General features: G+C 32.9%; 2 protein-coding genes across 5 annotated transcripts in view; one reads left to right on the forward strand and one right to left on the reverse strand.

Annotated features, from left to right (window-relative positions):
• Positions 1–18,895, reverse strand: part of GPATCH2 (G-patch domain containing 2) — a 459,123-nt gene that overhangs the window by 437,535 nt on the left and 2,693 nt on the right. For 2 of the 3 annotated variants that reach the window (XM_074309183.1, XM_074309184.1), the window contains exon 2: positions 17,631–17,741. The exons of the other annotated variant lie outside the window; for it this stretch is intronic. In XM_074309183.1, the coding sequence (XP_074165284.1) occupies positions 17,631–17,707 (77 nt within the window). In that variant the 5' untranslated portion in view covers positions 17,708–17,741. The remainder of the gene's footprint in view (positions 1–17,630; positions 17,742–18,895) is intronic. 3 annotated transcript variants of the gene reach the window in all.
• The window catches only part of SPATA17 (spermatogenesis associated 17), a 267,209-nt gene that overhangs the window by 124,457 nt on the left and 123,857 nt on the right, over positions 1–18,895 (forward strand). The gene's annotated exons all lie outside the window — the stretch shown is intronic.

Raw genomic sequence — 18,895 nt, forward strand, 5'->3', positions numbered from 1 at the left:
TCAAGAGATTTGGAAGTTACCAGTACTGCCACTAATTGAGAGGTCTAGCCAGATCTAAGTCTGGGTCTAGGGCTGATTCAGGATTGTGCTAGTGTGGCCTATACCAGGACTGCACTCTGGACTTCTCCCCTGGTTCTACAGACCTTTTCTGCTGATTTTCTAAGTTGCCTTCATCTACTTTGTCTTTTGGGGTGTTCTGACACTAAAATTTATTGTCATTATTTAAAGGAATTTGGAGCAGTTTAGGGCAGAAGTTGGGGAGTTCCTACCTTTACTCTACCATCTTGGCTCTTTCTCCATAATCTGAATTTTAAAAGGAAAAGCTAAATGAATTATAGATGGAAATAGATAGCAAACTATAATAGTGGGGCACTTCAATCTTCTCTCAGAATTAGATAATCTAACAAAAATAAGAAAGAATTCAAAGAGCTGAATAGAATCTTAAATAAGCTAGATGTGATAGTTATCTGGAGAGAAATTAATAGGAATAAAAAGGAATCCATGTTTTTCTTAGCTGTATATGGTGACATGTACCTTTATGAAAATTGGCCAAATATTAGGGCATAAAAACTTTAAGGTTAAATTTGGAAAAGCAGAAATGTTAAATGTATTCTGTTCAATAAAGGAATAAAATTAATTTTAACAAAGAATCATGGAAACAGGTTAAAAATTAATTTTTGGGGGGAAGCTAGATGGTATAGTGGATAGAGCACTGACCCTGAAGTCAGGAAGACCTGAGTTCAAATTTGGCCTTGGACACTTACTACTTGTGTGACCCTGAGGCAAGTCAGTTAAACCCAATTGTCTCTCAAAAAATATTTGGAGACTAAACAACCTATTTTTAAGAACAACTCATAGAAATAATAAATAATTTTATTAAAAAGAATGATAATAAAGTATAAAAATTTGTGAGATGCATCAAAAGCAGTAATCAGAGAAAAATTATAACTAATGCTTATATCAATAAAATAAAGAGGGAATCAATGAATTAGTTACACAATTAAAAAATTAGAAAATGATCAAATGTTGGAAAGTGTGTGGAAAAATTGGGACACTGATACACTCTTGATGAAACTGGCTCAACCCTTTTGGAAACAAATCTGTAATTTGCCTACAAAGTTATAAAACTGTGTATATACCCTTTGACCCAAGAAATACCACTATTAGGTTTGTTTCTCAAGGTGAGCATGAAAAAAGGAAAAGAACCTACATGTCCTAAATATTCATAGCAGCCCTTTTTGTGTTGGCAAAAAACTAAAAATTGAGAACATGTTCATCAATTGGGGAATTGTAAAACAAACAGTAGTATATAATCATAATGGAATTGTAAGAAAATACTAACTTGTTGATTATGGGAGGGGGGAAGCCTGGAAAGATGAGGGAAATAATAAAAAGTGAAATAAGCAGAACCAAGAGAACATTGTATACAGTAAAAACAAGATTATTCAAAGAATAATTGTGAACAACTAAATTTAGTCTGAGTACAATAAATACCTATCAGTACCCATAAAGAAAGAGAAAGACCTAATGAAGTATGCAAAGTATGGTTTTACATATATTTATAAATCTGTATCAAATTGTGGCCTTTTCTAGTACATAGTGGAGGAGGAAAGGAAAGATGAGCCAATTCAGAACTTAAAGTATAAAAAATAAAGTAAATTTACTTTAAAAATAATAAAAGAAAATTATATTTTAATTTATATTCAGAATTTATCAGTTCTCTCTGGAAGTGGATAGCATTTTCATAAGTCTTTGGAATTTTCTTAAATAATTGTATTAATCACAAAATTTTCATAGTTGATCATCATTGTAATATTGCTTTTTATTGTGCACAATGATCTGGTTCTTTTCACTCCACTTAATTCAAAAAGGTCTAGACATATTTTTTCTTATCCTTCCCCTCAGCATTTCTTATACCATAATAGTATTCCATTATAATCATATGCTTCATTTTTTTCAGGTATTACCCAATTGCTAAGCATCCTATCTGTTACTAATTCTTTATAATCATAATAAGAGCTGCTATAAATATTTTTATACATATACTTTCTTTGTTATCTCTTTTGGTATTGCTGTGTAAAACAGTATATATACAATTTTATAGTCCCTTTGGCATAATTCCAAATTGTTCTGCAGAATGGTTAGACCAGTTCACAACCCCACAGTCAGTTTATTAGTGTATTCAATAATTAATGTATTTAATTTTCCTTCATCCCCTCTAGCATTATCATTTCTCATATTTGTAATGTGTTACCTCAGAACTCCTTTAATTTACATTGCTCTAATCAACAATGATTCTGACCATTTTTTCACATAACATAGATACTTTGATTTCTACTTCTGAAAATGTCCTGTTCATATACTTTGATTACTTTTTCAATTAGGGAATGGTTTTTATCAGTTCCCTAAAGATATGAGAAATGAGATTTTCATCAGAAAAAATACAAAACTTGTTGAGATTGTCAGTATCTATGGTACATTTTAGCTAAATGTACTTTCCCTGATTACCTCTTTTAATTATATCTATTTTTACTTTTGTTTTGTCTGAGATTATGATGGCTATTTCTGCCTTTTTTACTTCAGCTGAAGTAAAATAGATTCTGTTTTATCTTTAAAATTATTATTGGGTAAGAGTCGAGAAAATGCTAATTGTGGAATTCCTATAGCTTGAAATGGTTGAAGATCTTATAAAAGGATTGAAGAAAAATATAAATAATGAAATCAACACCTTAGAATAGAGGATGAGAAACTTTAGTAAAGTGCTGGGCACATTAAAAAAAATGGAGGAAATGGAACTAATTGAAAGAACGTGTGAGGATCACTTTTCAAAAGATAATAGAGGAAGGTGAGATAATTTAAGAATCATCAGGGTCCCAGGGAAATATTATTAAAATTTTTGAATAAGAAAATTTCCCAGAAGGGACTAAATGAAATAGTAAGAGGATATTTTCCCTTTGGAGTTCTACTATTAAAAGGGTTATTGTGCTAATACTGAGGGGAAAGTTATAGGATTAGGTATTGAAAAAGAAAAATGAAATTTAAAAAAATATCCTGGAAGGAAAGAGGGGAGCAGGAGGAAGAAAATTATCATTTATTTTAACTTAGTTACCACAAAAGAAAATTATTCATCCATATAGGGAATGATTAGATGGAATAGGGAATCCCATGAACATCACTCTTCTCTGGACTAGGCAAGAAAAAAATCTAATAAAAATAAACCAAATTTTTTTTAATAGTTTAATTCCAGATAAGTAAGATGAGGATTGTAGTAAAGAGCAGGCAGATGATTGTTTGAGGAGATTGATAAAGAATAAATGAAGTAGCTCCTCTAGCCATATAAAGCCTGGAATTAGTGGTTGTCTTTTTTATGACCCTGCATCACATATTCTCCATTCCCTTATCCATTCTCTTTCCTTTCCATCCCTTTCCTTCTTCCCTTCTCTAATCTTGCCTGACCTTTCCCCTTCCATTTTTCTAATTCAAGTCCTGCTAATAATTTTGTCTCCACAATATCTCCTCTTTATTTATACCTAATTTTCCATTCACAATCATAGAATGCCCATATATTCCAGTGGCAATGGTATTCTAATGCATATTAAAAAACCAACTTCATATATATATATATATATATATATATATATATATATATATATATATATATATATATTCTTTAGTACTTATAATGGTGAGAGCCATATTGGAAAGTGTATTAGGCCAGTACTAGATTATATAACTCGCCTCTTTAGAATCAGGAGACCTGAGACACTGGGCAGGTGGTCGTAGGTGATTTATAATCTTTCAGGGCCTCAGTTTTGTCATCTGTAAAATAGAGATAAAAATTCATTCACCCAACTCATAGGATTGATGTGAGGAAGTTTTTGTAAACTTCACCCTATAATGGAAACGGGAGTTTAGAGGGTCTTTGGTCCAGAGCTAGAAGGAGATCTTAGAGGATATATATATATGTGTGTGTGTGTGTATGTGTATACTATATATATATATTCCCATAATATACAAAATAAATATTTACATATAAACTTTTAAGTTTAATCTTTATTATTAGCAGTTTTTCCATCACTTATATTAGATGGTAAAAAATAAACAATAAATCAAGTCCTCCTATTTTTTACTGATTTCTGATGTGTATATACTCACACTGAAAATTTTACAATCAGCTCTCATTAAGTGGTCCAAGCTGGCTCTAGCACAGCTCTGTAAGTTGTGGCTGTCTACCCCCTATGTCCTCATAATTCTTACCATGTCAGTGATTCATTTTTTTCATTTATAAATTTCCTTGATGACATTCTTTTTTTTAGTCACTTTTCTTACACATATCCTTGCTTTTGATAAGCTGCAACCTGCTCATACAAGTGATAGTCAATATCATCCAAAGGTCTTTTTGTTTTGTCATCATCTCTACTTAACTATTCAATAAATATAATTATAGATCTACAGTTTTGAATTTAAAATTTCTTTGCAATTCCAAGAATATATTGATAATGGCATGAAGTAACTTATCTAAAAAGTATGATGTTGAAAATTGTCCCAGTCCTGGAAATATTTAATATGTGCTTATTATGTTCAAGACACTGTCCTAATAGGCCAGAGGTACAAAGATAACACATTATTTTTTCTCTTAAGAAACTTTCAAAATAATGGAGGTGGGAGATAAGATATATATATAAATGTATTGCATATATATTATCTTATATTATATCTCTATCTACAGATGTGTTACATATATTGTAATATCTATTTCTATATGTTGGGGTATAGATATACATATTACAAGAAAGAATGAAAGACCAAAAACTGTGTCATAAGGAATTTTATGAGAAAAGACACTTTTACTTGAGGGTAACAATAAAGATTTTATGGGAAATGACACCAGAGCTAGTTTATAAAGGATAGGATGGGGCAGAGTTGTTCTGCATGTAAAGGATGGCAGGAGTAAAAGTATCATATGGAAAAATATAAGAAGATAATGAGAGATGATGAAAAATAGTATGAAATAAAGCTTGAAAAGAGGATTTGAGTCAGTTTGTGGAGGGCTTTGAGTTCCAGATAAGGAGCTTATATACTTCACTAGGCAGACAATATAGAGCTATTTAAGGTTTTTAAGCATAGGTTTAAAGTAGGTTTGTTTTGTTTTGTTTTGTTTTTTGGTAAGATGATGTTGTCATTCTGAGAAGGATTTACTTTAGAGGGAAGAATAAAGGCAAGAAGACTGTTAAAATAACACAAATGAGGGGTTGATGAAAAGTTAGACTAGAACTATATGGCAGAGATAAATTTAAAAGACTATTAATTTGGTATTCAGTGATGTTATGCTTGACAACTCAAAGAATCTGTGCTCATTGGGGCAAGGTTCCTATTGGAATTTGAGTTTTTGAAGAAAATTGTCCCAGAAAATCATCAAAAAGTAGAGAATAAAGAATACATTAATGTGAATCTAGTAAACTCAGCAGGCAAAAACACTTATATTGATTATACTCTGGCTCCCCTCTACCATGTCCCAAATCTTCATTCTGAAGCTTTACTTTCACCCCAAAATTCAGCTGCCTCTGAGATAATATCCTCTGATTTGGTTTCGTCTTCATAGTTAGCAGGTCAGCCATGTCTTATACTTCTCCAGGCTGTACTCTGGACCTCCTCTATAAAATTCCAGTTGTTGGATATTTGTCCTTTGTTTTTGAAGAGGACCAATCAATGACTTCACAAAGTGATGACTTGCCTTGTTCATGAATTGGATTTAAGTAAGGCAGAGTTGTACAGAGTGCATTAACCTCACTCTTCCAGTACTGGAGAAAGTCAGGATGATTGGCAGTGGCCCAGGATGCAATGGATGGCTTTGGGATCTTTTATGTCTGGCCAAGTTCTAAGCATTCCTGTTCTCCTCCACTGTCTTGATGGTCTTTGAAACAAATTGTTTTCATCTGCCCATCCTGGTGGGGGCTGTCTTCACATGCATAGAATAGGCATCCCCCTAATTCAGGTCTGATAAGCTGACAGGTTTGAGGCCTGAACCTGGTTTAGCCCACCTGCCAAGATGGTTTTACTGGGATGTGATTTTGCATATTCTATAGTTTCTTGGAGCCACAGGTGAGAGTTGGGTGACTGATTGGACACCAAAGTTGTAGGAGAAGCCCTTAAAAGCACTTAGCAAGTTCTCACACCACAGGTATGACATCTTTCTCTAACATGCTATATATTCCTTAGAATATAAGCTCCTTGAGGGCAAGGACTGTTTTTCTTTCTGTTTGTATTTGTATTCCCAGTATTTAGCATGGTGCCTGGCGTATAGTGTTTATTAAATGCTTGTTGACTATGATATTCAAATGAAAAAGCCAAAAGATGATTCATAAAATAGGCCCATAATATAGGGGTAAGAGATGGAGTTTTTGAGAATCATCCTATGATGGTCATGGTTGATGATGAAATTGCTGAGGGAGAGGGAAAGAAAGAAGAGTGAGAGGGACATAGAATGTAGTAATGGAAGGGTCCTTATAAATTATTTAGTCAACATTTTCCTATTTTACAGATGAGGTAAATTGAGTCCCAGAATCATTATATGACATTGTGTAAAGTCACATAGTTATGGTAGTAGTTAAGAAAAGCAGAATTTCAATCCAATTTAACAAATTTCAAATCTCATCTTCTTTATCTTGATTCAGAATGAGGAGTCAGTAATACAGAGGAGTTGGGGGAGAAAGGCACGAGAAGAACTGGGAGAGAGTACTATTTCAGGAACCAAAAAATTTTAATTCTTGAAAGAAATAATGCAAGAAAATATTCACTATGCATTTACTATGTGCCTTGCACTGTGAAAAAATCACTTTAATAGACTAGTGGGAGAAACTCTTGGCTTAATAAATTTAAGTATTTTTTCTGTGACAAATACTTTACTAAGTTCTGGGCATATAAGGATAAAAGTAAGTCAGTCTCTGTTTTTAAAAATCTCATATTCTAATATAATATGAATGGTAACACATATTAAAGAATCTTCATTGGCTGTGTTCATTGGCTAGACTGAAGAAATGGTTTAGTTGTCCATTCACTCATTTTATAATCTTTTGGTTTTCCTTTTGCAGCTCTAACAATTCTTTCTCCATCTCCCTTGATTATATACCATTTATCATACCCCAAATACTTTTTCCATTATCTTTTTTCCATTTTTCCATTTTCATTATCTTTTAAGTCACCTGTAATTTTCCCCCCAGGGATAGTGATTTCTGTTATTCTTAATTTAGAGTTGAGTATGTGTTGCAAAGTAATAGTGTTAAAAAGGCTGGAAATTTGCAGCAGCAATAGATAACTTATATCTGAGAAAGAACTGTGTAGTCCTTTCTCAAGTGACATCCATCCTGATCCTTTTTTTCTCATGTTTAGCTCTAGGCTATTTTGTCTTGCAATGACTAACAGGAAAAAAAGGTAGAAAAAGATAGGCAGATGCAACAGTTATTTGGTTATATTTATTCAGTTACATGATTATGGTAAGATTATTTTTTCTTTCATTTTGTATTTAAGAACAGTTATACTGCACTTCAAAAGTGTAGCATTCTGAACTTAGAGTAATTAACACACCATCTTTGAACAGGAATATTTGGAGGCTCTTGCCATAAATAGAGAATTTATTTCCTATTTACATTCTGCAGAAGGATATTATACATATGACCAATGAGCGATTTCTGCCTTGTTCTTCATTCAGTGTTAATTTAGGTTGTTCAACAAATCATATCTTCAATCTATCTGCCATAGAACCTTACATTTTTTAATATTGATTTTTAAAAAAAAGCTCTTAAAGTAGCTCTCTTCAAGCATAGCTGTATTTTTCTTTGCAGTTATTAAGTTTTTAAAAAATTCTAAGTAAGCAGAATAAAAGTTTTCAAAATAAAAAAGTCCTTAAAGCAGAATTTTGTTCTGAGTTGTCTGAAGAGCATTATGAGGATGCAGAGGGAACTTGTTGACCAAATCACATTTTAAAAGACACAAAGAAGATAGAAACAAAGGCAGAAAATGGAGGATGGTGGCACAAACATGACATGATTTTATAAGAAAAAATTGGGGTGCATTTATTCTGAGATGAAATGAGAAAAAACCAAAAAATAAGGAAAAGAAAAAAGAATATTTAGTGGGGAATGAACTCATGCAAAATGAAGAATTCGAAATAATTGCAATGTTGTGGGATGATCAGTTGTGAATGACTTTGCTATTCTTAGCAATATAATGATCCAAGACTATTGAAGGACTTATGATGAAAAATTTCATACATATTCAGAGAAAGAACTGATTGTGTCTGAATACAGAGTGAAACATACTTTTTTTAAACTTTTATTTCTGAGAGTTTTCTTTTTTGGGGAGAGGGGGGAAATTTGTTTTCTTTTGCAACATGACTTTTATAGAGATGTTTTACATAACTTCACTTTTGCCTTCTCAGTGGGGGGTGAAGTGGGGGGGGAAAAAGGGAGACAGTCTAGAACTCAAAAGTTTTTAAAACAATGTAAAAATTATTTTACATGTAACTGGGAAAATAAAATATTAATTTTCTTGAAGAATATATATTGGAAGAAAGTAAAAGATTAAAGAAGAAGTAGGACTAAAAGATAGAGACATAGAGAAGCTAAGAGATATAGAGACAGAGACAAAGATATACACAGAGAGAAAACAGAACAATTATCTTCAGACTGGAAACAACTCCAAAAAAAATGGACTGATCAGGAGTTGATATAATAAAGAGTGAAAAAGTAACAGTATGTAGCTTCTAGTCATCAGCAAAGAGTCAAAACATACAGTCTCAAAAAATTAGTCCAGAATCTTAAAAAAAAGTGGCAGATATTATTGCTGAGGCAAGGTTAGTAATATTTGAAATATGTGTAGAAGAAAAAAGGTGCAAAAGGATTGAAGAGAAGCACATATATCCTGGATTTACAAAATGAGAAAAGAAAAGTCTGCAAACTATAGGTCACTAAGTTAGGCTTTGATTAGAATGTAATGTCTTTGTAATCTGTTATTGTTTTTGCTTTTTCTTGTTTGCTCAGTGGTTGACATAGTCCTTAATAAGTGTTTATTTCTAGAAGCTATCATTAGAAGGATGAATTTTGAGGATTTAGAAAAGGAAGTGGTTATCACAAATATCCAGGGTGACCTTCCACAAAAAGATACTTGTGATGTCTGGGTATAGAGCCAAGGTGGAGTAGAGGAAGCACTCCCCTAAGCTTTCCCAATGTTCCCCCTCAATCAATTTTAAAATAATGCTTCAAATCAAATTCTGAGATGGCAGAGCCAACAAAAGGTAATCAATGTTAGATCAGATCTGTGACTCTGAGGTGGGAGCTGCCCTGGAGCTCATATGAATGCGTCCCCACTGGTGGGTCTTGGTAGTGGTGACATCAGCAACATCTTTATTAACTCTCAAGGGGATCAGGCAACTGATCAGAAAGAGATTACTGGGGATTCATACACTAGCACTGGGTATAGGACTGAATGTTATTTGCCAACCTCATTGCTTATACCTACTTCTAAATTATAGTTCAAGGATGGGGAGGGACATTTGAGGAAACAGGGACTCTGAGAAGCAAAATACAGGGGCCCTTCTTGGGTAAGACCAGAGTAGAAGAAGAGTGACTACATCTCTGCCTGGATCACACATCTTGGAAGCACTGAAAACTTCCAAACCTTCAGGACTAGCTATGAAATCATCAGTACAAAAAAGCCTGAAACTTGGGATAGTTTTACCACCTCCCAATTATGGAACAGAGCCCAACTTTAACATAAAGTTCAAAATAAAGAAACTGGCTAAAAGTTAACAAACCACAAAAGAGACCCTGACAATAAAAAGCAACTATAATAAAGGGAAGATCAATACACAACTTAGAAAAAGAAAATTATATCATAAAAACAAAGCCTCAAAGAAAAAAAAAGTGAATTGGATGGAAGTACAAAATAATTTGTGAAGAGCTAAAAAAATTTTTGAATCACAAGAGTGATAGAAAACTGGGAAAAGAAATGAGTGTTATGATTGAAAATTTTTGTACAAACAAAATCAATGCAGATAAGATTAGAAGGGAAATAATAAACTGGGAAAACATTTTTACAGTCAAAGGTTCAGATAAAGGCCTCATTTCCAAAATATATAGAGAATTTATTCTAATATATAAGAAATCAAACCAATCTTCAATTGATAAATAGTCAAAGGATATGAACAGACAATTCTCAGATAAAGAAATTGAAACTGTTTGTAGTCATATGAAAAGATGCTCTGAATCATTAATAATCAGAGAAATGCAAATTAAGACATCTCTGAGATACCACTACATACCTGTCTGATTAGCTAGAATGACAGAGAAAGGTAATGCAGAATGTTGGAGGGGATGTGGGAAAACAGGGACATTGTTGGTGGAACTGCAAATACATCCAGCCATTCTGGAGAGTAATTTGGAACTATGCTCAAAAAGTTATCAAACTGTGCATACCCTTTGATTCAGCAGCATTGCTACTGGGTTTGTATCCCAAAGAGATCTTAAAGAAGGGAAAGGGATCTGTATGTGCAAGAATGTTTGTGGCAGCCCTCTTTGTGGTGGCCAGAAACTGGAAACTATGTGGATGCCCATCAATTGGAGAATGGCTGAATAAATTGTGGTATATGAATATTATGGAGTATTATTGTTCTGTAAGAAATAACTAACAGGATGATTTCAGAAAGGCTTGGAGAGACTTACATGAACTGATGCTGAGTGAAATGAGTAGAACTAGGAGATCATTATACACTTCAACAACAATACTATATGAGGATGTATTCTGATGGAAGTGGCCCTCTCCAACAATGAGATGAACCAAATCAGTTCCAATAGAGCAGTAATGAACTACATTAAGCGACACTTAGCGAAAGAACTCTGGGAGATGACTATGAACCACTACATAGAATTTCCAATCCCTCTAATTTTGTCCGCCTGCATTTTGGATTTCCTTCACAGGCTAAATGTACACTATTTCAAAGTCTGATTCTTTTTGTTCAGCAAAACAACTGTTTGGTTATGCATACACATATTTTATTTAGTTTATATTCTTTAACATGTATTCATCAACCTGCCATCTGGGCGGGGTGAGGAGGGGAAAAATTGGAACAAATGGTTTGACAATTGTTAATGTTGTAAAAATACCCATGCAAATATCTGGTAAATAAAAGTTATAAAAAAAAAGAAATGAGTGTTATGCTAGAATATTATGAAAAGACAGTTAACTAAATAAAAAAGACACTGAAAAAAAACTGAACAAAACAATACCTTAAAAACAGAATTGGCCACAAAGTAAATAAAGGAGGTACAAAAACTCACTAAAGAAAATAATTCCTGTATGAGACATCAAGAAACTGTAAAGCAAAGTCAAAAGAATGAAAAAATGGAAAATATCTCATCAGAAAAAACAAGTAACTTGAAAAACAGATTAAGGAGTCCAAAGAATTTTTGGATAATCTGAAAGAATTGATCAAAGAAAGGGTCTAGATTTCATGTTTCAAGAAACTGTAAAAGAAAACTGCCTTTATATCATAGAATTAGAAGGTAAAGTTAAAGGAGAATTTAAAAAAACTGTCAGATATATGGATAAGGAATGAATACATGACCAGACAAGAGAGAGAATCATGGAAGATAAAATGGTTGATTTTATTTTTGCACAAACAAAATGAGTGCAGCCAAAAGTAGAAAGAAAACAGGATATGGGGAATTTTACACCAAGTTTCTCTGATAAAGGCCTAATTTCTCAAATGCATAGGGAACTGAACCATATTTATAGAAATAAGAACTATCTCTCCATTGATAAATGGTCATAGGATATGAAGAGTCAGTTTCAGAAGAAATAAAAGCTATAGTGAAATGAAAAAATGCTCTAAATACTACTCATTAGAGAAATGCAAATTAAACCAAATATGAGGTACCATGTCACACTATCATATTGGCTAAGAAGACAGAAAAGAAAAAGATAAATCCTCAAAGGGATGTTGAAAAATAGATAAACTAATGAACTCAATATATCATTGTAAACTAATCCAATCATCCTGGAGAACAATTTGGAATTGTCCCCAAAGGAGTATATCACTGTGTATACTTTTTGACCCCATAATACCATTACTACTTCTGTATCCCAAAGAGAGAAAAGAAAAGGGAAAAGGACTTATGAGTACCAAATTATTTATAGCAGCTTTTTTGCAGCAAGAAAAATGGAAATTAAATACTCATCAGTTGGGAAATGGCCGAACAAATAGGTCTGTGTTTGGAATGGAATAGCACTGACAAGCATCATGACAAGGCAGGATGGTTTTAGAAAAATCTTAGAAGAATTACATAAGCTGATGCTAAGTAAACTGAGCAGTCTGAGAACATTGTACACAGTAATAGCAACACTGTTAAGGATAACCAAGTGTGAAAAACTTAGGACATTAATCAAGACAAGATCCAAAATATTTCTGAGAGAACTATAATGGTGAATAATCCTATTCACCTCCAGAAAGAGAACTGATGAATTCTGAATACTTATTGAAGCATTTTTTTTGCTTTTTTGTGGTGATGTAATTATTTTTGCAACATGGCTAATATGAATATATGTCTTGTATAATTTTACATGAATAATGAATATCATATTGCTTGTCTTACTGGTAGGAGGGATTTTAAAAAAAAAGCAATGTTAAACATTTTTAAATGTAGTTGTATATTTAATGAAATAAAGATATAATTAAACAAAAATAATATCACTTATCAGACTAATTTTGTTACCTTTAAATATAGTAAATAGGCAGTATATTAGGGAAATATGAAGTTATATAAATTTTTTTGTGTTATGGAAGCAATTGCTGAGAGTTTCCAATAAGCAGATTCTGGCTTAATGTAGGACAAAGCTTCCTGATAATTAAAACTATTCTGAAGTAGAATTAAATGTCTTAGAAAGTAGTGGATCCTGTTCTTTTTAAACTACCTAAGAAGATACTAAGAATGCAAAGATAAAGTAAAAACAAATATTTCCTGTCTTCAAGAACCTTACCTCCTACTGGTGGATACAAGAAGTATGCAGAGTAATAAATATTGGATAAAAGAAGAAAGTAGCACTGATAAATAAGGGTATCAGAAAAAGCTAGTGAGTGGTACCTGGAAAGATGTTTAGTATTTTGAGAGGAATGGTGAGAAAAGGAATATATCCCAGATATGGAGATCAACTTATTCAAAGACGCATCAATGGAAGTATGTGAAAGAGTAATATGAAATTAATCTAGAATAATACTGGAGTTAGGCTGTGAAGTGTGCCAAGTTCAAGAATTGTAAGGACTTACTATAGGCTGTTGGATGGGTGAAAAACTTGTTGCATTAAAGAATACATAGAAATAGCACAATAAGAAACTTTCTTCCACACCTAAGACAACATAACTTAAAATCTGAAAATAAAATTCACATAAATTTCATTGCCTATATTTATACTTGTACTTGGGACAAAGTTTTTTTTGTTTTGTTTGTTTGTTTCTCTTTTTTTGTTTTTGTTTTTGTGTTTTTTTAACTAAGAAAAGAGACATGATAATCTAGATAATTATCTAGTTCTGATTTGGATGGTTACTTGCTTTCTGTATTTTCTTTTACTTTCTCTTCTCATTATTTTCTCTATTTCTAAAGTGGTAACAGACTAAAAATCATGGAGTAAAGTATAATATGAAATTTCATAAAATTTTAAAACCTCTTTGTAGAAACCTCTGGTCTCATTTTCTTTTAAAAGAAAAATGTTTTAATATAATCATATTGTTTCTTAAGTGTACTTTTGTATGAATTATGAAGTGTCTTGTTCACATTCTGGACTGTGACAAATCCGTAAAGTGTCCTGTCACTGCTTAGAATGCTTACTAGACACCTTATAATTCAATTATAAGTACCCTCCAGGAACCATATAATTACACATTCTTAGTAACATTCTCATCAATAGCAGTCAGATTTTCCTGGAAGTAGTAAGCTAATCCAATGACCATCTGATGGTGTTATTCAATTCTTCTCCCAGTTAAAAGGAACTTTTTTAAGGTCCCAGGGAGTAGACTCTGATAGTTAGACCACTCAATTAAGGAATCAGGGATTCCATTTCAGGCTCTTGGGTATTCTAATAATATGTTGTTTAATTTTAATATCTTTATATTTGTGAAATTCTCATTTGTGAAGTTCTTTTGAATTTTAGATAAGGAGGAGTTAGGCACCCCAAGAATACAACCCTGACCTCCTTTCAAATGAATTTGCCTACTCATTTGATGTGTTTATTCAGATTGGGATTAATGCTGGGAACTTGATTCCAGTTTTTAGGTTCTTTTTGACCCTAACTGAATTTTTTCAGGAAAATTTCTACAGCAAAACACAGATATGACTCAAGTCTAGAATCTCCCTACTTACAAGTAATATAATCTCCTCTCATAAAATTATTCAATGGATAATATGAGTTTCAGGTATGAGACAATTTTGTTTCCTCCACCATAAAACCTGCATTATAGATATTTACCACACAGTCTTCAAACTGTTTACTCTTTTAAACATACTGTCTTACTCTCTTTGAAAGCACAAAGGAAGCAGGATATTTTAAAGTTCATTTGTAATATTTTATATTTCTTTTTGTGAAAGAGATAATCACTCTCTTTGCAAGAATAGCTGCATGCAGTTTTATCATGAACATGTATTCATAAGGCCATCTAGCAAAAACAACAGCAGCAGCAACAATAATACAAAGTGAGATTGAATAAAAGTGGGAATGAACTAATGATTGGTGTATATTTGTATTTATTCTTTTGGAAGGCTAGTTCTTTAAAAAAGTCATAAACTTGTTAGTTTTAAGTGTCAAAATCATAAACTTTGTTGACTCCTAGCATTAGTCACTTTCCGGGGCATCATTTGTTATGCATTATATTCCTGACAGATTGATGACTACAGAATGCTAAAACAGGAGGCAGGGAATGACAAAAGAAAGAATCGTTTAAAAGAAGATATTTCCTTCCCAGATCCTACAAAGTGGATATATAAGGTTCCTTTTTAAGCTCAAAGAAAAGAATATGAGGCAACAATTGCCATACAATTATGCAATCATTTCTTAAGAATCTATTCTGTGCAATTTACTCTATTAAGTACTAGGAATGCAAAAGCAAGAGAGGCCTTACTATCAGGAAGCTGACTGGGATTCTCCAGTTGATGAGATAGAACTTGTTTTCTTTCTCACAGTGTTATACAATATCTTTTCATATTTTTTAAATTAGAAAGTATCTTCCTGAAACCAATTGTCCCCTCTTTGAGCACTTTCTATAATAATTACCATTTCAGTTAGTCATATGTAAGTTCTTCTTTTATAATTTTATTTTTTCAAAAAAATCTTAGAAAATATGCTTAGATTAATAAATTTGTACATTGGGTTTGTTATATTTATGTGTGTATACATACACCTACATATGTATAACTCATTCTGTTACTTTTCTGTCAGGAGATGGGTAGCATGCTTGATCATCAATCCTCTGGAATCATTGTTGGTCTTTGCATTGATTCTTAAGTATTTGAAAATTGTTTGTCTTTGCAGTGTAATTGTTATTGTATAATGTGTGTTCCTGGGTTCTACCCACTTTACTCTGGATCATTTTGCATCAATCTTTCAATATTTCTCTGAAACTATACTTTTGATCATATCTTATTCAATCATTTCCCATTTAATGGATACCCTTTAGTTAAGAGCAGGTTTGCAAGCAGAGAGGGAAGATAGCTGACAAAACAGATGTTGTGCTAGGCTGGGATTCAGGAAGCCCTGAATTATAATCTGATTTAAGATATTAACCAGTTGTGTGGTCCTGGGCAAATCACTTAACCTCTCTATCTCAGTCTGCTCAAATGTAAAATGATGATAATAAGAGCACCTACACATCAGAGTTGCTGAGGATCAAATGTAATAACATTTGTAAAAGTGCATAGCACAGTGCCTGGCTCTTTGTATGTACCATATGTTGTTGTCCCCCCCCCCCCTTTAGTTACTTATTCTTTACTACTGCAACAGAATAGATAGATAGAGTTAGAGATGTAGATATCTACAAAAGCTTATGGGCCCTTGTTTTCTTTTTGTGATCTCTTTTAGGGGAGACCTAAGCATTGATAAACACTGATTAAGTACCTACTATGTGAAAGGCACTATGATAGTTACTGGAGGGTTACCAAAAAAAAAGAAAAAAAAAAGGTTAAGTGTCTCTACCCTTTAGGAGTTTACAATCTAATAGGTGAGACAACAAGCAAACAAATATGTACAAATAAGTTGTATACAAGTTAAGTAGGAATAATTAAGAAAGGGGACACTAGAATTAAGAGGGATTGGGACTGCCTTCTTGTAGAAGACAGAATTTTAAGTGTGACTTGAAGGAGATAAGGATAGAATATTGATATAGAAGATAGAACGTAGATATAGGAAACACAATTCAAGAAAATTTCCAGAGCTGAGAGATAGATTATTTTGTTCATGAAACACCAAAGAAGTCAGTGTCACTAGAACAGAGGTGAGTGACAATGATGGTGATGGTAGTAGGGAACAAAGGTGGAATATGGTGTGAGGTATAAGACTGGAAAGGCAGAAGGATTTCCAGTATGAAGGGCTTTGAATACCAAACAGAAGATTTTTTTCATTTAACCCTGGAGATAATAGGAAACCACTGTGATTTATTGATAATGAGAATCCTGTTTGCCTCAGTTTCCTTATCTGTAATTTAATTGGAGAAGGAAATGGCAAACCATTTCAGTAACTTTGCCAGGAAAACCCCAAATAGGGTCATGAAGAGTTGAACAAAACTGAAATAACTAAATAACAACAGATCAAATGAAAAATTAGGTCAGAGGATAATCAGTATCAAAATTTATTTTCATAATTTTTTTTCCAAAAGAAAGGAATGTTAAAAAATTAATAGCCTTCCAGTTTTTTTGGAAACTCTATTTTTGAACTTAAAAAAAGTTAACAAAGGTTAGCAGTGGAATTACTTGAGTGGAGTTTTTATTAATTATAATATAGTTAGTTCACTAACTATATTAGTGAAGTATTTGATGTTTATTTGAAATTGGACAAATAAATGAATCATAAGTCAATATTAGTGATTAGTAGAATTAGTAGAATAATTATGAAATTGAATAATTCTCCCCTTTTCTCAGCAGTATTTACTTGAGAAGAAGATTGGTTTTTGAATTGATGATACTAGTTTAAAAAATAGCCATGGGGGAAATAATCTTGTCTCACTTTTCTAATAGATATGTATCACTATAAACTACCAAGAGAGGGAAATGAACTTTAACAAACATTTTGATAACAACATCTAACTGTAATTGATCTCAGTTATAACTGTATATATTTATTTTATGCATTTAAAGTATTAGTCTCAGGAGCCTTAGATTTCACCAGACTGAGAAAAGTTCATAACACAGGTTAAGAGCCCTTAATCATGTCTCCCACTCCATTATTTTACATATAAAGACAATGGGACAATTTGAACTTGTTCAAACTCATAGAGTTTTGTGGTACTTTTACAATATCTCTTGACATAAAATTTTGATAAAACTAGAAAATTTCTTTCTTCCTTTCTATAGTCTAGAGAGGGTCCCTTCTCCCACCTAAAACTCCAGGTCTTCCCTTGCTTTGAAATCCGCTCCCAGCAATATTTGGAATCTTCTTTGATGGAAACTTCCATGCCCCATTCATCCTTGCCAATTGGTACCCATTACCTGTGATGTCACAAGGGGCAAACCAGTCAGAAACTCTTTAAGTGAGACTTCATCATCTCTCCCCCCATTTCATCAATACACTAGCACCTTGTTGCAGAGGCCATCCCAGTTATCTCAAACTTAATAACTGTAAGAGTGACTGAAAACTTGGGTGTGAGGACTTGCCTGGATCACAGAACCACCTCTTCAGGGCCTGAAAATCAACACACCCCAGACCTGGACACTATGTACATTTTCCCCTCCAGAGATCTGGATGAATTCTTGTCTTTCAGGTGGCTGTGATAATACTACTGTATCTTTCCCCCCCTACATTTCCCTCCCTTTTCATGCTATTCCTCTCATTCTCCTCACCCCCAATTTACCAGCTTCATTTGTATGAGGTAAAAGGTTCCCTTAATAAAAGGTATATTGTTTTTAACATTTTTTGACTTGCATGAGTTCCCCACAAAAAGATATTTTGTTTTATGGCAGAATCCAAAAGCCATGCATAAAATATTTAATCATGATGACTACAATATGATCTAAGTGAAAGTTCCCTGGTCAAATGTCACTTCCTTAGTGAATGCTATCTCTGATGCCTCCTCCTCAGAATTCCTATCACACTATGTTTATACCACAGTTTATGAATGTTTACATTTTACAACAAGCATTACATTCCACATAAATATATTAAGTACCTCCCATGTGCAAGATAATATGATAGGTTCTCATCTCCCACACAAAAGGAAAATGATCTCTGACCAAGTTTACATTCTACCTTGTGTTACAGTTATAGTCTTCCCTAAGTGTAATTGTAATACTTAAGCAATTTTATGGTGCTTAAGATTTATGAAGTTCTTTACAAATGCTCACAACAGCCCTGGGAGGCAAATCCTATTGTTATTCCCATATTACAGATGAGGAAACTGAGTCAGACAGAAGTTAAGAAATTTGCCTAAGTCACACATATGTGTTTGAGGCTACATTTGAATTCAGGTCTCGATTCCAGGTTTAGCACTCTAATACATTGTACCACCTAGCTGGGTCTAGATCACATAAGTTCTTTGAGTTATGAGATCCTGTGTGGTTCTTTTTTGTGTCTCTCAGAGGATATAGAACATGATCTTGAATATAAAGGCCCCAGTCAACATTACTGACTCTTATATGAATTTTCC

This window comes from Sminthopsis crassicaudata, chromosome 4 (assembly GCF_048593235.1).
Source record: "Sminthopsis crassicaudata isolate SCR6 chromosome 4, ASM4859323v1, whole genome shotgun sequence".
Classification (NCBI taxonomy): domain Eukaryota; kingdom Metazoa; phylum Chordata; class Mammalia; order Dasyuromorphia; family Dasyuridae; genus Sminthopsis; species Sminthopsis crassicaudata.